This window comes from Epinephelus moara, chromosome 12, assembly GCF_006386435.1.
Source record: "Epinephelus moara isolate mb chromosome 12, YSFRI_EMoa_1.0, whole genome shotgun sequence".
Lineage (NCBI taxonomy): Eukaryota > Metazoa > Chordata > Actinopteri > Perciformes > Serranidae > Epinephelus > Epinephelus moara.
In genome coordinates this window covers 42,118,963-42,144,015 of record NC_065517.1, presented here as the reverse complement: position 1 = coordinate 42,144,015, position 25,053 = coordinate 42,118,963, and the positions used below count along the sequence as shown (strand labels likewise).

The following is a 25,053-nucleotide window of genomic DNA, read 5'->3' as shown; positions in this document are numbered from 1 at the left end:
TGTTGTCAGGTGGACGTATTTTGATGTTGTTTGAATCTGTGTGAAAAAAATGCACTTTTAGTGGACGTATTTTGATGTTGTTTGACGCTGTCTGAGTGCGCTATTATTTAATATAGCGCACGCTCACGGGCTGCAGGCAGGTCAGCCCTAGCTTCATACTGGAGACATGTCACATATTGAACATCCTATCACTCATTTAGACAAAAGTAGATCGGAAAATAGGGCCCAGGTTGAAAAAACATTAGTTCCCCTTTAACTAGCTATTAAAATAGAAGACAGACATTGTTCTTCTTATGCTCTAATACTAGTAGGGCTGTAATGGCTCCTGTATTTGTAGCAAACTGTCATGGTTCAGTGCATGCAGCCGCACGCAGGAAACACGTAGGTAGATGCAGGTAGCATGGAGCTAAAGTTCACAAGCTTGAGCTCCGCCCAGAAGCTTTTAGTTGTACGTTGTGCAACGTTTGCTGAGGTTAGCACATCAAGCTGATTGGCGTTCGACTCCATCACACTATGACGAGTGCAAATGAAACGCTGGAGCTGAAAGACCCACCTGAAGGTCCCTCGTCAGCTACAACAGCAACAGAAAGAGAGTTGTGTATAAGACGATTACGATGTGTTGGCGTTGCTCCACCATTGCAGGGGATGTGAATGGAAACACATTAACGCACATTCGACTGTATCACCCAGATGTGCCGATCACTGGGATGATAAATGTTTGGGTGCTTTGAATGTTTAAACAAAGCCAAGGTTTATTTTTGTATTGTCTATGCATTGTAGGGCTGCAGCTAGTGGTTATTTTCATTGTCGAATAATTTGTTGATTATTTTCTCGATTAACTGATCAGTTGTTTGGTCTGTAAAATGTCAATAAAACGGTGCAGAGTGTTGATCAGTGCTTCCCAAAGCACAAGACGATGTCCTCAAATGTCTAGTTTTGTTCACAATCCAGAGATATTCAGTTTATTTTCACAGAGGCATAACGAGACCAGAAAATATTCACATTTAAAAAGCTGGAATTCATACAGAGTTACTTAGACCAATTATTCAGTCATCAAATTAGTTGGTGGTTGGTTTAATAGTTGACAACTAATGGATTAATAGTTGCAGCTCTGATGTATTTTGTATTTTCAGTTACATGATGTAAGAAATGCTTTTCTGACCTTTTGCTTAGTGTGACCTGTTGCCTTTTAGGAAATTGTTTGTTCAGTGTTCGTTTTTCATCAAAGTAGCCAGTGGGAAATGTGTTACCTCACATCCCAGTGAGACGCTTTTGTCTCTTTGACAATTTACCAAACTCGCACCAAACCATGACATTTGTGTATCCTTACACCCCTAATTACTAGTCATGTAGGCCACACATGAGTGCCAGTGTGTCAGTGATGTAATTGCTAATAGGATCAGATCTGGTGTGTGTGTGTGTGTGTGTGTGTGTGTGTGTGTGTGTGTGTGTGTGAGTCAGAAAGTTAAATACCCCCCACACTCATGCCCAAAGTGCAGTTATGGCAGAAGCGCCCACTCACATTGTTTGGGGCGTGGTTTAGGGGATAAATGCAGAGCAAAGCAGAGCACGCTACAGGGGCTTGTCTGGTGACCAGAACAACCACACACACACACACACACACACACACACACACACACACACACACACACACAAACCTGGCAGATTACGGGGGTCTCACAAGATTAGTTTTCTGCATCTGTTACTCCCAAACAAGCACGTGGCCTGGACCCCTCTACACACACTTAAACATACTCACACAGACGCTCACAGCGTCACATGCTCGTGTCACAGGCTCTCTTGCTACTGTTTGTTAGCAATAGTTTGAGCTGGGCTGATTTTTGGTTTAGTTAATTTGTCATTATGACACAATCTGGCAAATTAAAAAGTATCTTACATCAGCAACCCGTGCTGACAGTGTCACGGCGCTAAATCCAATTTGTATTGCAGTAAGTAATATGACAACGTGATTGATATAATATTATGTTTGTTTATAAATGGACTAACGGAAGCTCCAGTGTCTGACAGGCCGTGTGCAATTTCCTGCAGAGCCGAGGCTGGCAACATGAAGGAGATCAAATTTCAGTAGAGATGGAAAGGGGCAAGATGTGCTTGATGCATATTGTGTTTTCTTTATTAGAAACGTTTGGGGTGAGGAGATGAGAAGACTCTCAAGACCTTTTCATACCGCCTGTTTAAGGTGTGTATGTCATAGGAGTGGGAATCTCAAGGCACCACGCGATTCAATTTCATTATGATTCAGAGGATAACAATTCAACAATAAAACAATAATGCGCCTCTTTTGTTCCGTCAACATCATGTCATGAAAAACATTTACATGTTCGATTATTGACATTTGTGAATTGATGCAGAATCATCCACGTCTACATTGCGATGCTCCACCCAGAAAGCATCCCAGAAATACTCCCATTGACTTGGAGAAAGAGACAGCATCATAATCCCCCGAAATGACTTGTTTGGTTATCAGAATGTGATCCACTTGGTTCGATAGCATGTCTAGAAGAGCTGTACAATGAAACGATTTTATCCCCATTCCAGCGTGTGGAGTGCTAAACCGGAAGTAGCCGGCTCTGTTGGCAGCAGTCTCTAGTGCGGCTGCTTTATGAGCCACACGGTGTGGAAGCAGTGCCGATATTGTCTGAGTCATCTGGGTAATTTTATGTGTGGGAATTGAACTTTTTTTGGCTTCACGTACCACTGAGCAACTTTCATAGAAATGAACGAGGCCCTGTCTCCGACACTGTATCCAGTTCTCTTTATATATTCATGGTAGTAACAGAGCCGAGTCGCATTATGTTCAACTTGGGAGCAGCTGCTTAATGAAACGCGACACCTAGTGGTAAAGTTCGGTATGGCGGTCGGATGTTCGGCTTAATGTCAAACCGGTTTGAGAATGTTTACACGGGCCAAACCTTATCAATAGTGATTTAAACCAGTGGTTCCCAACTGGTGCAGCCACGGGGCCCAGTCCAGTTTTCTACTCAGTCATTAGTTCAAGGTCCACACACTTTAATACATAAAGCGTCATATTTGGCCATGTTGTTGAGCTAGTTTGCTGTCTCTCTCAAATAGATGTCAGTTATTCACTCAGTCTACAGCAGGGAACGGCACATCAAAATAAAATCTCTGTGCCGAAAATTCACTGTACTTAAAAATAAAGTGTGTTTTTTACAAACTCAACATGTTTGTGAGTCTCTTGCAGTCCATTCAGAACGGACCGTGACTCACTTTCGGACCATGACTCACCATTTGGGAACCACTGATTTATACTATCTCTCTAATAGTGGGTCTGTGACGCCTGAAGTTCTTAAAAAAGTGAGTAAGAAATCCAGATGTGTTTTAATTTGGTATTTACTTTACTAGAAATGAGTAATTTAGTGTGAGAGAAGAAAAAATAATTTGATCAGAATTTTCTCTCCATTACTGCCTTGTATCCAAGGTCCTTATCCATGTGTGTTTTTCTCATTATTACTGTAGTTAAGTTTAAAATCGTGTGTTTCCCAAGCAGCATGCACTTTTTTAGCATTACCCCTCCTCACATTCCCACACTCCCTCAAATCAGTGGGAAGTGGCCCAGAATAGCCACCGTCCAGGTCCACTGGAGCTGTTAACAGTTACATGCCTGGTCCAGATGCCCCTCAGTAGAATTGTGAGTATTTTGTCATGTCTAGATTTTCCCATTTAGTTTTGATGATTTTAACTGTACCACAGCAAACCCTTCTCCCTAATCTACAGTATGCCAACGCCCAGCAGCGTGCCTGTGAGTGTCCACGGTCGTTTGAACAGTAGCTGCTTTGTCTCGCAACAGAAAACGCTGATACCGCGACTAACTGCTATTGTCCTGGACTACACACACACACACACACACACACACACACACACACACACCAGTTTCTACTCTAACTCTTCATGTCTATTCTTCTATCATCCAGCTGTCCTATTTATTAACCGATGGCATCGAATTTATTCCAGTGTAATAACTTAATGCATATTTTATTAGTTGTAATGCCGTGAATGAAATCTTGCCCAGACATTTTCCGCCTCTCTCTTAACAGTCGGGTTTCAAAGGAGAGTCTTAGTGTCACATGGTCTTAATGCTGTTTCGAAGAATTTCATTAGTATTGGTTTCAGCAGGATTTGAGTGTCACACGGTTTAAGCACCGTTTCATAGAATTCATTAGGTTTCAGACATGAGTCAAGTAGTCTCTGCATACATTAGGCACAGCAGCTTTGGGTTTGACACGTAGAGCAACGACAGAAAACAAGACACAGACACTTAATGTGTCTTCATGATGATATTGATATGACTCCATTTATCAGCATCCTGCGGTTCAAGCAGTTTGGTGACGTTGGGATTGAAGGTCATTGAGCTTTTACAGTTGTTTCTGTTGCTGGGGATACAAACTGTGAAATGGGAAAGTGCTTTGAAGATATATAACAGTTCAGTTGGCAATGTGTTAAAGGTCCTGATATGGTAACCATGCTAGGGCTGAAATTAACTAAAGAAAATGGTGGTTGACTGATGTTCTGCCTACTCTTTAACCAATTGATGGGGAGAACATTCTCCATATTTTCTCTGGATTAACTGTGTCGGCTACAGCGCACTGAGGATCCTCTACCTGGTGGTGTTGTGCGTCCACCAAAGCAGTTTCTCCTGGGCCAGCGCATAGATGGAATTCTTTGCAATGGGAGCACCTGGTATAGAGGAAGCAGTGACTCAGAAGGTAGATCGGCGGTCGATCCCCTGCTTTTCCAGTCCACATGTCAGAGTATCCTTGGCAGGGTTGGAAATTAGCACCAGTCGCCAGCCACATGCTGGTAAAATTGGCTGCTTTACTCACCAGCCAAAAGAAGAGACAATCTGTTGAGCGGCTGCTAGACTTTGGAATCCACCAGCCGCAGTGACAGGTGGACAAAAAATTAATTTCCAATCCTGATTCTTGGGCAAGTTACTGAGCCCCAAATTGCTCCTGATGGCTGCACTGTTCGTGTGTGAGTGGGTGTGAATGGTTACTGAGCAGCAGGTGGCACCAAGTATGGTAGCCTCGGCCATCAGTGTGTGAATGTGTGTGTGTGTGTGTGTGAATGGGTGAATGTGACATGTAGTGTTAATGCCCTTTGAGTGGTTGGGAGTTAAAAAAGTGCTATACAAGTGCAGTCCATGTATTATATTTATACTATGCTACCGCTGCCATCAGCGTGACAAGGTCCTGATGGTCAGGGGTTGCCAAGAGTTGGAACATGTTTAACTTTGGGTCAGCACCATTGCTTTTGGGTAAAATGCTGCACTCGTCACTGTCATCCAGTGGTCCAATCACAGTAGAGGAGGGCTGGGACAAATACCACAAAGACCAATCGTCACATCCTACATGTACATGTGTTGAACAACAGCAGCTATGATGGAGAAATGAACACTAGAGGTGTAAATCACAAGAGTTAAGATTTTATTTATTTTTTGTTTTGTTTTTGGGACAACAGTACAATATTTGCTGATACCAGAGAGGCTGCCCTGATATGATTTATTTCAATTCCTGCCATCGGTACGAGATGATATCAGTAAGAATCCTCACTGTCTTTCTTGGCAGCTTACCATTATCTGCATGGCGCTAGGCCGCTAGCACTTTTGAGTTTTTAGGAAGGAGGTGTGCTTGGATGGAAATGGTGACACAGATGTGTCATGGGAATTTCAAAATCAAGGTGTATTTTAAAGATGGTGCTAAGTGTCAATGTTTTCACAAAGCATTGATCATCAAATAGATATATCGATCCAGACTGATGTCTCGTTATACCCTTAATTAATACTGCTGGCCACTTTCTTCCTACGTGCTTCAACCTCCCCTTCATCCAGAGCAAGTACTCTACCTTGTGCCGACATTTTTACTTCCATCAATATTTCATATCTTAGCAACCAGACGCAACCAATGCTGAAAGAACGCTGTGCCTCTAAAGTGCTCTAGCACTTGCAGCTGGGCATTATCAGAAGGGCGCCTGCTGTTTTCAGTTGGGAAAAATCTGCTTTGGTGGACACATGACCTTAATGAGGTAACACCAGTGATTGTCTGACCAGTGAGAAAATGTTTGGAACAGAGCATATCCACCAACCAATCGACCAACCGAAGGTGTCAGCCCTAAATATGCTGATTGGGAAGAACTTCTCAGATCTTAATGTCGTGCCGACCACATGTCTGTGTGTGACAGACATCCACTGGCTCTTAGGGGTTTAGTGCCTTGCTTGGAGGCACGCTGGCACAGACTCAGAAGTCCTGAAAGGTCACATTCTCAGATTCTCTGGGCGTTCAGAATGCAGCTACGCTGTGAGTGCGTGAATGTGGCGCATATCTTTGACCAAGTATAGGAAAATACCGCAGATGTTTTCAGCTGTCCCAGGACCAGAAGAAAAATGCACTCTTTCATCCTCTTTCCTTCCACTTTCACCACGCTCCCTGCTCTGTCTGTAACTCTGTCTGTGTGTGTGTGTGTCTGCACAGTGTTAGACGGAAGCAGTGCTGACTAACTGAAAAGAAATGAACATTAATTATTTCATTCTTTCTCATCGTTTTTCCACCCGCTCTGCGTCTGACCTTCTGTCTGTCTAAAGGGCGCCGTTGTGTGTTTGCGTGCGTGCACGTCGGTGCATGCTGTCTGCATGCACGGATGTGTGCGAAATGTCATTGTCATATTTGAGTGTGGAGGATTTTATGGCGAAGGCCCCCATCGGGCCTATGAAGGAATGTGTTGCCCAGAGACAGACGGAGAGACGGAGACAGAGAGGACGAGAATAATGGGACAGATGTAATGAAACAGAAGAAACAGAGATGCATTGATAGAGAGAGTTGAACAGGAACTTTATAAGGCTCTCACTAGACCATACAAAACGAGTTTGTTCATGGGGTACTCATATTCTCGCAATCGCAAGCTTTAGAATGACATTTGAAACTTGACCACTGGAAACATTGTATAGTAGCTTTAAAGGGACAGTTCACCCCAAAATCAAAAGCACATATTTTTCCTGTTGTGTGTATCACTGTTTATCAATCTAGATTGTTAGGATTGGAACTATTTTCTTTCCACCGAACTACACCTGCCAACAGTAGCACCACACAGAATGAAGCGTGCATCCACTGCTAGCTCACCTAGCACCACTGAGCTAGCTAACATTACAGCTCAGTCGAGGAGGACGCCATTAATGTTTACAACTTGTGTTTCCACGAGCATGAGCCTCATTCGCTTCATTCTGTGCGGTGATATGGTTGGCGAGTGTAGTTCAGCTGAAGGAAAATAGTCACACATGAAACTGCTCACAACAAGGTCTGTGGATTATCTTGAGTAACCAGGTCATGATTTCTGTAAAGAGACATTGATGTTGAGTTTTTCAAATGTGGTTTTGGCACTTTGAGCTCCACAAGCTGAGTGACATCTAGTTCCATTATACTGGAGAGAAGGCAGACATCTCTACAGCTGATATCTCCAACACTCTGCAGCTCACACCAAAACAATCTAGACTGATAAATAGCACTACAGGTAAGAGGAGAAATATGTGTTTTTGATATTAGGGTGAACTGTCCCTTTAATATTGTTTTCTCATCCAAATGTTAATGGTTGTGTTTGAATCTCTCTCATTGCTGCAGAAGCGTGCCAAGGGCCAGTACCTGTTCTTTAAGGTGTGTGAGCACCTGAACCTAATGGAGAAAGACTACTTTGGACTCACATACGTGGACAACCATGAACAGAAGGTTTGCATTCACACACACACACATACACAGGAAGTACAAAATAATTCAGCCATGCACACACATAGAAACTCCAGACACTGATGTCTGTATTGTGTCTCATGAGACTGTTTAATGATAGAGGTTAACTTTCTTCCTGCTCTGTGTCTCACTACCTCCAGTGTTGGTTGGATCCCACCAAGGAAATCAAGAGACAGATACGCAGTAAGTTTTTTTGCTTCCTTGACGTTTTCATCCATCCATCTCTGTCTCCTTCTGCCTGCCTCTGCAAGATGTTTCATATAATAGGGGTCAGAAGTTAATGAATTAAATATAAATACTGAATTAATAAAAGAGTTCAAGTATCCCCATATGAAAGGAAAAACAAACAGCATCACAATTAAGTCCAACAAAGCCAGAGACATCCGAAACCAAACGACAGCAGTCTTGCCAGAGCTGGCAGCGTGGAGGAGGTTACCACAGTGTGATCACTCTGCTTCATTATTAATCAATCCCTTTATTAACTCTTGGTAATTTATAAATGCAGGGCGAGGTGCAGCATCTCACCTTCTGTTGACAGACAGCTATCAAGTATGTGGAGCGACCAGGCATAGTTAAGGCTTTGTCTTATTTTTGAATGTGTGCATTTGCCCATTACAATTAAAAAGGTATCTGTCATTTGTGATGACGTCCATAATACGCATGTTGGACATCAGAACAGAACACAGTGTTTGTTTTAACTCTAGCTGACTTTTCTTCAAGAAAAGTTTTGCTTATTTTCTTTTGCTGTTTTTTCCTCGCTTCTGCTTTTTTCAGTTGAAGTCAAAACAGGCTTTAAGACACAGCCTACAGCTTGGAGTTGCACTTTTAAGAGAAAGGCTTAGTAAAACATATCATTTTGGCTCGTAAAGTGTTATTTTAGAGTTAGTATGTGTGAGGTAGTTGGGTGTGTGCAGATTGTGTGAGGCTCTGTGTGTAAACACCACAGAGTGTGTGGTGAACATGCATGCCTGTGTTTCTGTGGCTGTGTGGCTGTGTACGCCTGTGGTTCACGGGTGAGTGGTATGCAACTGGCCGCATGTGTTCATTTGTGTACATTTTTCTGTGTGTGTGTGTGAATGCTTATAGCGAGACGGAGACTGTATCATGTGAGTTGGATACTTATGTCTGTGTATGTACAGACAGAGCAGCACACAAATGACAGGTTCGACACCATTCTGCTCTAAACTACCATCAGTGGACACTCGTCACCACATACCGGGCTGGGACCTAAACATTTGGCACTGAAAGCTTTTTATGGGTCCTTGAATCCTTTATGAAGCTCAAAAATGCTGCATGTGATGTGCAACCTGGAACCTATTTTCAGTTCAATCGTACTCAAGTTTGTTTGCCCCCTCAGTGTGGTTCATTTGTGCAGGTGTGAACACACCAAAACAACCGGACTGAGACCTTCTTAAAGAGGTGGTCTCAGTCCGGTTCCAAAGGAACTCTGGTGCGGTTGGTTTGTGGTGAGAAGGTGTTCCGACCTGGATGTGAAGCAACTGCAGTCACATGACACATTGTTTGGGTTAAACATGAGCATGTTACAGTCCTGGAGGATTATTAATGTGCACCTCCTCCTGTACTGCCTTAATATGCACATTCAGCACATCCAATGCATCAAAACATTGTTTTCTAGTTGGAGCCGCGCCTCGTTTTCAAACTGTATGGTTTGACTAAAATGAACAATGACAGCAATATAGTCCACGATGAGCAGCGCTAAAATCAACCTGCGTAGTTGTCCCTCCATTGTGACATTAGAAAGTGTCACATTTATCTTGCAAGTGTACTCTTCTTCAACGTTTGCTTTACTTCCTGGATTTTTCCCACGTGGAAATTCTGACCAATCAAGAGCAGCTTTCTCACACAAGGCATTTGATCTGGTCCGCTTGTAAATGCTGCCGTGAGAACACGAACCAACTCTAGGCAATTATACAACTTTGGAACAACATGAGTCCCTGATTCAGACCAGAGCACCAACTCTGGTTTAGTTGAAATAAACCCTTAATTCACTCAGTTACATGTGAAAATATTCTGCCTCTATACACACTAAAATTACCATTTATTTAAATGGAGTCTGGTGGGTTGGTTGATGGTGTAGGGGCTGTTTCTGGTTTCATAAAAAGGATCCTACTCTTAAAACAAAAAGGTCTATCTCTGAAGAAATCCTTTCCATAATGTTGACAGACACTTTAACAGTCTGAGCCTGTCAGTTTCAAACAACAAGCACCTTTATTGGACGGAAATTGATGATGCATAATTGCCCCAACTGGTTAAATCACAGCCTGTTTGCCCGCTGCCAGCTGCAGCCCTCTTGCTCAATGCTGTGCCAGTTTCAAAAAATAATGTTCCTATTAGTCACTTAGATACAAAAACACTGGAAAATAAGATCCAGGTTGAAAAGTGCTGAAGTTACCCTTTAATCTGAGTTTGTAGTAAGTTACCTTGGATGTTTATTGACGGCACAAACATGCCCCAAGTGGTTACATTGCAGCCTGTTTCGTCAGTGCCGGCTGCTCCCTCGCGCTCAACACTGGAATAATACCAAGAATTGTTGCTCCTGTCACTTAGACACAAAAACACAGGAGAATATGGTCCAGGTTGAAACATGCCAAAGTTACTCCTTTAAAACCCTCCCTAGACCAAACTGTGATGTAAAGATCTAAAACAGAGCTGTTGCAGTCTCCACCTGCAGAGGAGGACTTTATTGACGTGGGCAACAACATCGCAAAAATGTAAAAAGTGTCAGTCTATAGATTTCCTCTGGGCTTTTGTTCAGCTGTGTGGGTATGAAGATTCTGTCTAGACTCCTGCCCACAATGCAGCTCAGTACGAGCAGAGCTGTGTGGGTGTGTCTGTGGCATCGAGCCCGAGGTTGGAATATGAAACGGAGACAAATCATATAAAAATTAGGCAGATATGCATACAGGGGAGATTAAAGAAAAACCTGATATAAAGTTGGGAAAATGTGACAGCACTTTAGAGAAAAAGAAAAAACAAGAGGGCAAACTTTACTCCAAGAAGCTCAAGTATCAGTTTTCAGAATGAGACTGAGAGCCAATAAAAATGAAACTTGAACCCAAAAATCATAACAAGCACTGCGGTTAAATTCACTCTAACAAATAGCACAAAAAATCTGCCCAGTTAAATGTTTATTCACCCAAGTGAGCCCCTTCTTAGATGTCAGTGTGATAGATAATGAGAGCAAGATTTCACCTCACCCTGGGAGTCAGGCTTAATGTCACTGGAAGCCAAGCAGAGAGGCCGAGGGGTCTGGACCCAGGCCAGTCTGTAGACCTCTGCAGTGCGTGTGGTTGTTGTTAATGTTTAACAGCAGCAGCAGCAGCACACATGTTCTCTCCACAATCAAACTAACCTTTATAGTATCTGTTGTCTCACTGTGCTCACTCTCTCAGTGCACTGTCACGGTACATTTGCAGCCAATTTGGTTTTTACGATAAGAGCAAACAGCACCTGCGTATGCTTAAGTAGAGCGTCATCAGGGCAAGAATATTTTATAATTTGTGGTTCCTACTTTTTCATGAGTCACTAATTTACTTAAACTACATATTGTTATATAATGTAGAAAAATATCCTTTAAAGGAACAGAGTGGTGCAGGAACGAGTCCTTAACCCTTGTGTTCCCCTTCAAAAAAGTTACATCCATGACCCTTCAAGTGGACAAAAATGTCAATTTTCTAGAAACTTTTGTAGTGTCCAACAAAAAGTCACAGGGGGGTGATTTTTTGCATGGGGGTGTCATTTTGGGTTAAATTTTAAAATCCCAACTTTCAGCATGAAAATCCATTATTTGAACCTGTAATGCATTTTTATCCTATCCATGACCCTTCAAAATGTCCAGCTGTCATTTAGCCATTTGTTATTGTTGCTGGGATAAAAATGCATTACAGGGTCAAATAACGGATTTTCATGCTGAAAGTTGGGATTTTGAAATTTCCCCCAGAATGACACCCCCATGCAAAAAATGTGTGACCTTTTAATTTGTCTGTGAGGGAGTTCTGAATTTTGGAAATGGACAAAAATGTCCATCCTTGTAACACAAGGGTTAAACCAGGAAATGAGTTTCCTTGTCTCAAAGTCAATGATGTTTTTTTGAATGAGTTTTTGGTTAGCTGCCTGAAACAAGGTCTGTGGTGAACACAAGCTAACGATGGTTTCATGTTTTGTTCGACAACATAAAATTTGTCAGTTTTTACCTAAGTCATGAATTTTGACAGCAGCTGCTAACATGTGGCTAAATGAGACCACAGAGGTTAGGTCATGCTGAACACGGCTTTACAGTAGGGCTGGGTCGGTTCTCGGTAATACCAATTTGGTTCGGTACTCCGTCTTGGACTTTTTTTTTTTTTTTTTTTAGAGACCGACCGGACCACATATGTCATTTTACAGCCTGTGTCTGCCTCTTCGCCAAACGTGCGGCGAGCAGGAGAGAGAGGGGGTGGGGGCAGGGCGGGGACTGAGCTAGAGGGTGCGACTGTGTAACAGTGACGGGGAGTCGATAATAGCGGACAATTTAGTCTCAAAGAAATCAAAGAATGTGCCAATATGGCAACACTCTGGCTTTGAGCCAGACGAAGGAGGCAGCCCTTGTTTGCACTGATTGAGTAAGCTAAACCTGCAAATTAATTTGTAAGGAATAAAAGAAACAACGCGTTAGGGAGCGATCACACCGAGAAGAAACACTAGAAACGTGACGCCAGTAAAACAATTGTTTTCCTATGATACGGCGCATCTGACCAGCGTGCAAGTGTCTTTTCAAACGCCTTTTTTTCCAGCGTCTTTTTAGACGCGCGTTTTTGTAGACACTTCTTTTTAGACGCGCGTTTCTAGATGCACGTAGACGCTGAAAAGTTAATATATTTTAAACTTTTTTGAGCGTCAGACGCCAGTAGCTAGCCCACATTGAATAAGTGCTTCCAGCGTTTCAAGCGTCTTTGAAGCGTCCGCGTCTCTAGTGTCTCATTTCTGTGTGATCACCCCCTTACTGTCACTCTGTTTTCCTCTGGTCGTTTTTTATTTTAAATGAGTCAATTGCGCCCCCAAGTGGCGAAAATCCAGTATTACCGACTTGATGCAGTTTTTCACAAAAACCTCACTGTTTTTTTTTCTCATACCGACCCAACCCTACTTTACAGTGTCTGTGTGGTGGTGACGTGGAAGTCACGTAGTCGTGGTTTGGTTCGTTAGTCAGCTGATTGTATTTATGCTTCAAAACAATTAACCCTTTAAACACAGTTGTCTCGCGGATGATTGCGGGGGATAGTTGTTTGCATGAACCTGTTTAAATCGATCTAAGATAAATACCATAATAGCTAGAGCATTCATTGTTTTTGTCATAGATTTTTTTGGAGGGGCTTTTTGCCTTTATCTAATGGGACAGCTTTAGTGTGAAAGGGCCTTGGGTTGAAACCGAGCCTGCGGCCGCTGTGGCAGGAACAGCCTTTGTACATGGGGTACCTGCTCTACCAGGTGAGCTAGTGGGTGCCTTGCATTCATGCTTTTTGCAGCAGAGGGCTAAATGTCAGGCTTCCACGACATCATGTTTTATGCCACACCTCACCTCGTATGTGGCACAAAACCGTGTGGAAACATGAGGTTGCACCTGAGGAATGAATGATGAAACTATCAAACATATCTGCAGTCTGCTCATAAAAATGAACACACCTCAAAAACTAGATAATGTACACACTTCAGATAACTTAAGGAGTGTTAAAAAATATTTTGTTGATGTTTCTACATATAGAAATCAATATGTTTTGTGTCTTTATTTTGTAAAATTGAATGAATTTTATTTTTTTTATGGCACAATTTAAACACAAGGAGCAGTTTCTGGTGTGTTGACCTGTTGTTTTATTTTTGTATTTGTCCATCTGACCAGCACACACTTTTTATCATTTTTGGATGTGCATGCTGTTCTTTGAGTCTTCAGTTATATACTTGCATAACCTTTTAGCTTAGGTTGTGCAGATTTTGGGGATATGAAGCACTTGAAGAAGCTCCAAGAAATTACCTCACAATAAGCAAAAATACCAGTGTAGACACGGGCAGGTCATTTCTAGTGCGGAGCTCAAAACGTGGTGTTCATGTGCTAAACACATGTATGTATCCTACATTGTATTTGCCTCAGAGCCTGTTTTCAGCAATAATCCGAAATCCAACAGAAAAATCAGAGCTTTTTGTTTAGGGAACCAGAGCAATGCTAACTTGCAAAATATGTCATTTCTGCGACACACTATAAGTCACCCGAAAAGACTGTGGGAGAGACATACGGACTGGAGGGGGAGTTGTTGTCTGGAATTGTAGTCGACGTAGGGGGCTGAAGTAGAGCATGTGTATATGTATCAGAATGTGTATATTCAATGCGTCATGGGGCGGATTGATGGGTGGCACGTGGTCGTGTAGAAAGATGAAATGGTCACGAGAGACTCCTAAAGCACTTAAAGCTGCCAAAAACACACACACACTCAGTCTCACTCCCACACACACATCTCATACAGTAACACACATCCATACAAACAGGCTATGGAACAGTGCTATCTGCATTTAAGATTTTCCATTTCTGTATATTAAGTTACAAAAATTAAATCTGTGGAAAGAATTAGACAAAACACCGTGTCGTCATAAAATGGAAAATGAATATTTCACCTTGTTTTGACCTCACGTGTTGCGTCTTGCACAGATAGAGAGCGTCATTGTTGAGCTTCCTCGTGTCATTTCACAGTGTCCGTCGCTCTTCCTGCTCCTCTGGGATACAGCTGTGAAGGCTCTGTGTCTGCACGTGTGTGGTTGTGTATGTGCTGTGTGTGTGTGTGCTCGTCACATGTGTGCATACGTAGGACTTGTGTGTGACCTTGGAGGAGGAAATGGTTCTTGATGTGATGTCAGCTTTTCCCGGATGGAATTTTCCAGACGACGTGATCCCCATCTTATATTGAATGTGTGTGTGTGTGTGTGTGTGTGTGTGTGTGTGTGTTGCTGGGTGGAGCCATGCAGTAGAGAAGGTGGCAGGCAGGGCAGTATGGCCTGTGGGGATGAGAATAGGAAGTCGGAGCCAAGTGAAGATTGATATGAAACCCTGTGATGACACAGTGATGGAGATGTTGTGGTGATGTTGCGTGCCTTTGTTTCTGATGACAAGATTACAGTTTGGTATTTGAATGAGGTTATGCAATACCAGATCTGCCGCTGTATTTGTTTGTATGTATTTATGCATGTGTGCGTGATGTACCAGGCTTAGAACAGTCCGAAATCTGTTCTGCATTAGCTGCCCTCACTCACACCCACTTCTCCTTCTCTGTCACACACATTTGGGTCAGACGGGCAGAGGGGTGGATGGTAGTGCATAGACATAAAGACGACACTGATCATAACGCTGTGACTCCCATTTTAGATTCTCATATGTCCATAATCCCCTGTACTTGTCATACATACATATGTAATGTTATTGTGCTGAAACTCTGTTTGAATAATAATCTCTCTTCCTCCAGGCAACAACTGGCAGTTTGCATTCAACGTCAAGTTCTACCCTCCCGACCCCTCACTGCTCACTGAAGACATTACCAGGTACACACACACACACACACACACACACACACACACACACACACACAATCTTGTACTACTTGTAGGTTTCGTTATACTGTCTACTGACTGACTCTCTTTCAGTGGTAGGTCGTCTTCGCTGGTGCTTTGCTGTAGTTTGCTCTGCACAATAAAGCGATCCATTGTCCCACTCATGGCTTTCTCCTTTTAAATGTTTTCATCCCTATCACTGGCTGCCAATCAGGGCATTTTATGTGACACACACTTAAAATTTCCACGTGTGAATCGTAACAAATCGCTCCCCCATTAAGGTTTTTTTTAATTAAATTACATATTATAGCCAGAGTTTGCCTCTTTATTAGGAAATGGGTGCACACAACATACTGATACAGTCAGTTAGAAATGAATTCATAACTTTTTGTACAGGCCCAGTTGAATATTGCCATAATAATGTGTGGTTATCACACCATTTGAGAAGCGCTGCCCTAACCTAATCGTAGCCTGAACCCTGTAAACCAAGTCTTAACCCTCAAACAGGCCTTTGAAGAAGTAAGGACTGGCAAAAATTTCCCCACTCTCCAAAAACGGCCTCACTCTGTTGGTTAAAAACTTGTCTTCTGTCCTAACGATGTAGTACACACACACACACACACACACACATGTTAGAGATATACTGATGTTTACCAAGTGGGGGCAAAAAACTGTGACTGTGTGACTTTGACATGACATATTTTCCTCTTTTCAGGTACTTCTAGAGTGTTTGTTAGCAAACGGTTAATTTCTATGAACAGATATCTGCATACAGAATCTGTAGGCAACAGGACAAGATCTTGCTTTCGTAAGCATTCTGGTTTCCATTTGTGGTCTGAGTGGTATTGACCTGTCACGTTTGAACAGCAGGTTAACAGTCAGTGTAGGGAAGCAGAACGCATTTGCGGAAATGCAATCTTTTAACCCATCAACTATTGTTTGAGTAGCTTTTTAAACTTTATCTGCAAATATAGAGAGTAGCCAAAATTACCAGCACACGAAAGAGGAAGTTTTTGCCCAGATATGACTCAGCAGTGGATCTCTCAGAATATTGGCCGTTGCCCCCAGAAGCTTTATCGTCGTCAGAGCCGATGGGTTCTGAGACTGGCAAACAGCTGTCTGTTCACAACTTCAGCAGACAGAATAACATTTATTTGGAGTTAACGGGGTGGTTGTGGCTCAGGAGGTAGACTGTGTCGCACACTAATTGACCTATGGCTAAGCCACGCCCCCCTCCACTCACTCGGACAAACTATCAACATTCAGTGACCGGCGCTATGGCAGGTGTCACAGTACACGGCATTTCACAGGAGGCAACTGATGATTTTTGGGGACATAACGATCAGATGTCATTGAGAAGTAACCAAAAGGGCCTAAACTACGCATTGGAGGGATATATTCATCATTTTATTGTTGAGAAGGTCGATGAAAAGCTTAAATTACAAGCCAAAATTTACAGGTCACAGTGTACGCTTGTGAACCGCATCTGGTTGCCGTCACCATCAAAGACAACAAGTTAAAGTGCCACTGAAGTTAAGGTTTTTGGCTCAGAATATGAGAAAAGGATAACGGCCTTTTTACCATCTTTACCAAGAGTGTCTCTCCGTTAGTTTGGTGCTACAGTATTTACACTGAATCATTCAGCATAACGTTTGCCAACCTTTGTTATCTCTGCCATTACAGATAAGTTAATGAAGCTAAGCTCCAGAAGTTAACGTTAGCTTAACTAGAGCCCTTTGGACAACAGCTAACAATGATGTACGATCACCAAAGTACAAAACTAGAACAAAATAGGCTAATGAACTCCCAGCAAACAAGGTGACATGATGAACAACGCAGCTAGGAGCTAACGTTAGGCTAACTTTAGCTAACGTTAGCTAGAGATGTTAAAGATAACTTTATATTTCTTTCCAGCAAAGTGACAATATGTTGCCTCAAACACAATGTTGACTTACCTTAGAACAGATGTAGACATCATTGTTAATCTTATTCACGTTGAGTTGATGTTGTGGTCTAACGTTACCACACAACTTTATCCAAAGCAAAGCAGTGTGGGGTTTGATGACTGCAGTTAGAGGGCACTGAAACACTGAAAAAGAAAACACTGAGCTCAAAGATGCTCAAAGGCTCCATAGAGGTGTGATGAACTGCAGAATTAGATGATAGTTCTCTCCATTTGATCCCTTGTTAATGCAAAAATGTCGCTTAGTGCAGCTTTAAAATTTCACTTTGAAAATCGATTTGCATGTCTAACACCTGTAATACAAAACAAAAGTTAAAAAAAAAACAGCCCACAACTTTGCCTTGTGCACATTGCTAATTCATGTGTACGTATGCACACACACACACACACACACACACACACATACTCACAGGCATGCTCCAAGCACGCAGCATTTAGGTTGGAGTGTATGTCTAATGGAGCGAACAACTTCTCTGATGGTTGTAGCTAAAGGCTAATCGAGGACACACACTCTCTGACACGCACACACTCACCTCGACAAGCACCAACAGCTGACTTGCTTGAGTGGCTGTTTCTCCTCCCATTGCTATATTTGTATTTTTTACCTTTTCATCTTTTTTCAATAGACACATTAAATATGGTTTGTATCTGGTTTTACAGGTTTACTGTATTATTGTATTTATTCAAATGTAAACAAGAAGTGATGCTTTTTATTTAAGTATTTTTCATCCAGTCATGAGCCGTATTAACACGGTGAAATTCATTATTGTTCTGAGGCAGTGTGTTTGCCCAGTGAAGAGAGCCGCTGTAACTGGATGACTGGAGTTTAAGCCTCCATGTCAGCAGGTCCCGCCACAGCGACTTTGAATGCAGCCAGGATGATACATCTACCAGCACCCTGAGGTGTCTGAATTAGTCATTCACACAGAAGCTCCATTCACATAATGAATTCTTCCATAAAGGTTTACAGCAGAAGACAGCCCGCACTGAATCGCTGTGAATCCACACAACCACCGCACAGTTCAGTTCAGCTACAACGCACACGTTATGCAACTGAGTTTGGGGATGTCACGGTGGGGATTAGATGTAAGGTTATCCCAACAAACTGCCACACTAAGAAAATTAAACAACAAACACTGCACCTGCAAAGACATTTAATCTGCACCAGCTGACCCCGTGCTCCAGGCCTCACAGGAGGCAATGTGGCTGCTCGGGTCGCTTTATTATTGTCATGAACAATGGAGCTGGTTTCAGTTCAAAGACAGGTTTAGAGCGAGGTTTTGTTGTTGTTGTTGTTGCTGTGAGTAGTTTCAACTAAATCCCAGCCTGTTTTCCTTTTCCTCTCCTGCAGGTACCTGTTGTGTCTGCAGCTCCGTGAAGATGTGGCTTCTGGACGGCTGCCTTGCTCATTTGTCACTCACGCTCTGCTGGGGTCATACACACTGCAGGTAGAACACACTATATGGATGGATCCAGTGTATGTCTGTGTTTTGTGTATCAGTGTATGTGATTTTGCTGCCTCTGTTTGGTTCACAGGCAGAATTCGGTGACTATGAACCCGACCAGCCTCGGCTTCTGGACGTCAGTCAGCTGACCTTTGCGCCCAATCAGAACAAAGAGATGGAGGAGAAGATTCTTGAGCTCCACAAATCTCACAGGTCAGAGAGAGAGCAGCAATCAGAAGCAGTCAGAGACAAGTATATCTGTCTTTTCCTTGTCACTGTAAGCTGAATATTTGTTTACTTATGTTTGTAACACCTGTAATGAAGGGACCATAACTGGATCTTTGTCATGTGTCGTATAATTCAAACCTAATGAATTTATGCCATGATACAGTTGTTAAAGAGTAAGTGATATTTTTCAACCTGGGCCCTTTTATGCCATGTTGTTATATCTAAGTGACTATAGGAAGGACAATTTTTTAAACTGGTCCAGTATTGAGCGAGACTGCTGCAGTTGGCAGAGGCAAACAGGCTGCAATGTGACCACTCAAGGTGTATGCACTGTCAATTTACAGCCACTTAAAGTGCAATTTTTTGCCACTGACAGGCTCAGATTGTTATTGTAAGTGTCTGACATTATAGAAAGGATCCCTACAAAGATAGATGTTTTTGGTAAAGAGTAATCCTTTTGTTTAACCACAAACAGCCCTGAAATCACTGTCTCCAAACCCACCAGACTCCATTTAAATAAACAGGCATTTTAGCGTGTATAGACCCAGCGTATTTTCACGTCTAAAGGGGTAAATTAAGGGTTTATTTCAATCAAACCAGAGTTGGTGATTGTTGGAAAAGTTAAAAGACAAACCACAACAGCTTTTGTGAGTTTAATTTTGTTTCTGTGGGCTTTGAATTAAGCATGTTTTATTATGATAAAACTACTGTTTATTTAAATGGAGTCTGGTGGGTTTGGCGATAGTGATTTCAGGGCTGTTTCTGGTTAAACAAAAGGATCTTACTCTTTAACAAAAAGGTCCATCTCTGTAGAGATCCTTTCCATAAGTTGTCAGACCCTTATAATAACAATCTGAGCCTGTCAGTGGCAAAAACAAACACTTTTAGTGGACGTAAATTGACGATGCATAATTGCCCCAGTCGGTTAAATCACAGCCTGTTTTGCCACTGCCAGCTGCAGCGCTCTTAATATTGTATTAGTTACAGTTATATTGTTCTCATTAGTCAACATGCGAGAATATGGGACAGGTTGAAAAATACTGAAGTTTTCCTTTAATCTGAGTGTGTTTGTGGTAATGTATTTATCTTATTGTTTAGGGGAATGACACCAGCACAGGCTGATGCCCAGTTTCTAGAAAATGCCAAGAAGCTGTCCATGTACGGGGTGGACCTGCACCATGCTAAGGTATGAATAAATGAATGAATCCTCTCCTCTTGTTTCCATTGTTGTTGACATCAGGGGATTAGCTCAGTCGCTTTGATGTGGAGAGAGAGAGTGCAGCAGTGTGTGTGCATGTTTGTGTCACAGCATCTGTGTATCTCTGTGTGTCAGCTGTACAAACACTCAGGGAGGCCATTGCCATGGGAACAGCCAGTCTCTCTCACTGGGATAGCAGGTCATCAGCAGAGTGCGTGCATGTTTCCATGTGCGTCTGAGTATTTTCGTGTCTTTGTGCGAGACGGGCAGGGAAAAAAAGGGGGAAATATGCACGACAGAGAGAGAGGGAGGGAGTCTGGAAATAGAAAGAGAGGATGTGAGATGGAGGATACAGAGAAGACAAAGACATGACGGACAGAGACGAGGTTAGAGTGAGATGGGGACAGATCCTTGAGAGAGAGAAAAGAGGCGAGTCCTCTTTAAGGGCATGCTCCACTTGTTTGCAACACAGAGGGAGAACCAGGGGAAAAGATGAGAGCAGCAGAGAGAGCGCTTCAAATGTTGCAAGTCTCTATTCTGGCATACCAAAGTTGTGGGAATTCAAGGAGCAGATCTATTTCCGTCCTGTGCCATTAATTTGTTGTGCAAGTTTCATGAACCCAAGGCCCACAGAGAAACCCCCGAAATGCTGTTTCATCAGAATCATAGTGGACGAGCACAAATGCACTTTCCTCTGTTTAATAGGAATAAAATTTGACACCATTGAGTTGCTTCAGTAACAAGGTGCTGGCTCATTGTCACACTGAAGGGTTTGCATTTTTACGGATTCAACGTTCTGCACTGGCATTAAACAAAAACTTTAAATTGACTGAGAGATAACGGAGATAAACTTTATTGAGCCTGCACAGGGAAGTGTCACTGCAGCAGAAGCACAAGATGCATAGTATAGATAAAGCATACTGCAGTATACACATATTATGAACATCTACTATGCAAATGACCAAAGAATGCAAATTAAAAGTACTTAATAAAAATACTAAATGTAAATATACACCAGACATATACTGGAACTATAAGGTGTATTGAGACAAAAATAGCCACAAAATCAGTGACAAGACACGGACTAAACTTGAACTTGAACAAAAGATGCGCTTGAGTGAATGAAGTTGGCTGTTAGGTCAGGTTACGTCAACGTCAGCAGCAAGAAATACTTGTGGCAGCAAAAACAAAGTTACTTGTAATGAACGTGTGTCACAATGCAAAGACAGCACTGCAGAAGATAACAGCTTCAGTGTCTTTATCTTACAGTCCAGTCAGTGTTTTTTTAACCTGCTGGGCATTGAATTTGAGATTGAATGATCTGGCAGCAGCAGGGAAAACACCTGAATACAGCAGGTGCATTAATAAAGCAAATTGCAAGACTTTATTACAGAGTCATCGACTGCTTTGAAAATTCAAACTGTGATATCTGACAGTACTCCAGGGTGGATGTTTAAGATTTAATTCAGTTCTGTTTTTTCTAATATTATTCATCACTGTTAACTCAAATACAACCTAGACTGTTACATCATAGCTGCCTTCCTTTATTTTTGCAACTGAATGTTAAAGCCGCTCCAAGGAACTTTTAACTGGATATGCAAAAGTCTTGTTTCTGCTGATGTCTGTGCGTGACCTACAACAGCAAATGAGACCATCGGTGTGAAGATAAGCTATTTCTATATAGTGTATATCCATACCTTTAGGAAACTGTCTCCGGGTCCGCCCCAGGTCGCTTCCAGGACGAAACGATTTACGGCACTCAGACGGCACACGTCATCTTACCTAGCTGCTTACATTTATAGTGACTCTTATAAATAGTCGCTATTCCTCCTCCTCGACCCGACGTCCGCGGGGAGTTAAAATAGCAGCAATCATCGGGTAAAAGTTCTGTGAAAGCACTGGACTCACCAACAGTCAGCCACGTCTCAGTCACACAGAGAAAATCCAATCCTCGGGAAGTCAGGAAATCCTTCAGGATAAACGTTTTGTTCGCTAGTGATCTAGCATTTACCAGCCCAATCCTGGCAGGAGCCGGCGGGTCCACGGCGTTAGCTGTCCGGGGAGGGGGGCAAAGTTTTCCCGTCTTGTTGTTTCATTCATCCCCAAAACAAACACATGCACGAGCCAGGTAAGCGTCTTTACGACAATACGCGCTAGAGCTCATGGGAAATGTAGGCTTCATTCAGGCAAAACACTACCGCTTTTGTCCACAGGGTCGCCAAAATCAACTCAAAATGAAAGTTCCTTGTAGGGGCTTTAAGTAATATTAAATATATGAAGAACAGATTGCAGAGCTCGACATTAACTTTTTGAGGCGCCTGTCCTTCAGAAATGTAAATTAACCTTTCACTTGTCCTGGCACAGAAATCACTTGTAGGGATAAAAAATGACAATTTATGTTTTCGGTTTTGTTTGAGTGGTTTATTGTCAGGACAGGTCAGCAGCCTCACATCTTTTTTAGCATGGTCAGTGAGCAATCATGTTCTACAGTTGTGCTTTTCATTGATTTTTTGTTATTCCTTCCATCAAGGAGATTATGATTTTGCCTGTTTTGAACAAAATACACACTTTACTAATCGTTATTTTTATGGTCATTTAGAACAGTCGGCAGTTAGAGCTGCACAATTAATCTAATATTGATCACAGTCCTGATTTTGCCTTCCCACAATTAAAACAACATGATTGATTGTGATACTGACGTTCAAGACGTGTGCTCCGCTTACAGAAAACTGCATGTAAAAATCAAGTGCTTCCTTAACGGCCAGTCTTAACAGCTGCTACGTGTGCACCCTGCTGCAGCAGCCTGGGAAAAACAGACGGGCAAAATGAAAATCATCAGACATCATTGATTGAAGTATTTCAGATGTAGGAGAGAACAACTCATATGTAAAGTGTGCATGAGACTAACAACTAACTTGTTAAACCACCTGAAAAAACACTTGCAGTGTAATGAATGCATGAAAGCCGAGAAGAATAATGTCACTAACGTCACCGTTACCATTAGTCCCTGTCCAGCGTCAGCAGCAGTGGATACGTATCTGTAGGAGATGCACTGAATTCAGGTGAAGAAGGACAACGTGGAAGTAAAACCAGTGCTTTATTTATTGTTCTTTATTATTATTTTAAGTGCAATGAAAATATTTTGTCCCAGAAAACGATGCTTAATCATGAGAAATAATCCTTATCTCAATATTTATCAAAATAATTGTGATTATCATTTTGGCCATAATCGTACAGCCCTAGCTGCTGCAATCTTAAACACAAACCATGCACTCTTCTCTTATAACGTTAGTTTACAGCGAGTCGAGGGAGGTGTCGATAACTGTAGTGCCTCTCAGCTCAGCAGCTGTGTGTTGGGTGCCGCCTGCTGCCACTGTTTGTAGCTGAATCTGCTCCCTCCTCTCCAGTTAGTGCTGTTTGTAGTTTAGCTGATATCGAAACGTATTTTGGGTGAGTGTGACTGATTCAGTGAGAGCAGGTCACCATTCTCTAAGTTGGTGCTTGGCTGTGCTGCAGAGCCTGAAGAAACATGGCCGCCGCTGTTCCTTTAAGATAAAATGTTTGAACTGCAGGTGGTCTCTGTGAGACGTATCGTCAGGAACAAATGCACTTGTTTCAGTCTGTAATCTGAATGTATTGGTTTGATTAACGAGTGGCACATGACACGAAGATGTTTTTCTTTCTTTGTTTATGACTTGTAAGTTGTCAAACTGAGACACAGACTTCCAGAGTGAGTGACTAATGTAATCTCAGCATCAAACCCTTCCTGCTGCAGTCACTGAAGATCCATTGTTCTCTCACAGAAACCACACAAAGCAAGTGTTTTCCCGCTACATCCATGGAGTCAGTGTGTCCAAGCCAAAGTGCTAAAAGGTATCTGCCAGGAGAGCAGATATCGATGAGCGGCTGATAGCATGTCAAGGCCATGTGATATGTTTGTGTGTCCCGCTAAAACTGTCCATTATCAACATGTTGCACGCTCCATTAGTCCAACTGATTTTTCCTGTGTAAATTTGCCACTGTAATCAATACCTCCCTCACCATTACCACATGACCTTAAAAGCTTGAGTCAGCTGACCATGTTAGAGTTGTACTGAATGACAGCGCCTGTGTGTGTGTGTGTGTGTGTGTGGTAATTGAGTTTCTGTTGACCTTAAGCAGACTACTTTAAAAATCAATTGATGTACAGTATGATGTGATTTAGACAAACAGGCGGAAGCTTCACGGAGATGAATCAATTACGTCATGTTAAGATATGTTTTTATACATTTGAATCTGTTGCAGGACTCTGAGGGCGTGGACATCATGCTGGGTGTGTGCGCCAACGGGCTCCTGGTTTACAAAGACAGGCTTCGGATAAATCGCTTCGCTTGGCCTAAAATACTCAAGATCTCATACAAGAGGAACAACTTCTACATCAAGATCAGACCAGGAGAGGTTTGTGACCAGACACATGCACACACACATACAGGCTGTAGATAATGAGATTTACTCATCATTTTATGTTTCTTCTGGTAGACGGAGCAGTTTGAGAGCACGGTGGGATTCAAACTCCAGAATCATCGATCTGCCAAAAGGCTGTGGAAAGTCTGCGTGGAGAATCACAGTTTCTTCAGGTAGAACTACACATGATAGCCCCTTCCTCAGTGGACAAAACACCTGCTAACACCCACTGTCTGGCTTTTGTCTTAAAGGGATAGTGCACCCAAAAATGAAAACTCAGCCATTATCTACTCACCCATATGCCGAGGGAGGCTCAGGTGAAGTTTTAGAGTCCTCACATCACTTGCAGAGATCCAAGGGGAGAGGAGGTAGCAACACAACTCCACCTAATGGAGGCTGACGGCGCCCCAGATT

At 42.4% G+C, this 25,053-nt stretch overlaps 1 protein-coding gene across 8 annotated transcripts in view; it reads left to right on the top strand.

Moving 5' to 3' along the window:
* The window catches only part of epb41l2 (erythrocyte membrane protein band 4.1 like 2), an 89,960-nt gene that overhangs the window by 30,516 nt on the left and 34,391 nt on the right, over window positions 1-25,053 (top strand). For all 8 annotated transcript variants that reach the window (XM_050057431.1, XM_050057430.1, XM_050057428.1 and 5 more), the window contains exons 5-12: window positions 7,650-7,754; window positions 7,913-7,955; window positions 15,278-15,353; window positions 18,677-18,773; window positions 18,862-18,983; window positions 20,097-20,184; window positions 24,481-24,633; window positions 24,715-24,812. In XM_050057431.1, the coding sequence (XP_049913388.1) occupies window positions 7,650-7,754; window positions 7,913-7,955; window positions 15,278-15,353; window positions 18,677-18,773; window positions 18,862-18,983; window positions 20,097-20,184; window positions 24,481-24,633; window positions 24,715-24,812 (782 nt within the window). The remainder of the gene's footprint in view (window positions 1-7,649; window positions 7,755-7,912; window positions 7,956-15,277; window positions 15,354-18,676; window positions 18,774-18,861; window positions 18,984-20,096; window positions 20,185-24,480; window positions 24,634-24,714; window positions 24,813-25,053) is intronic.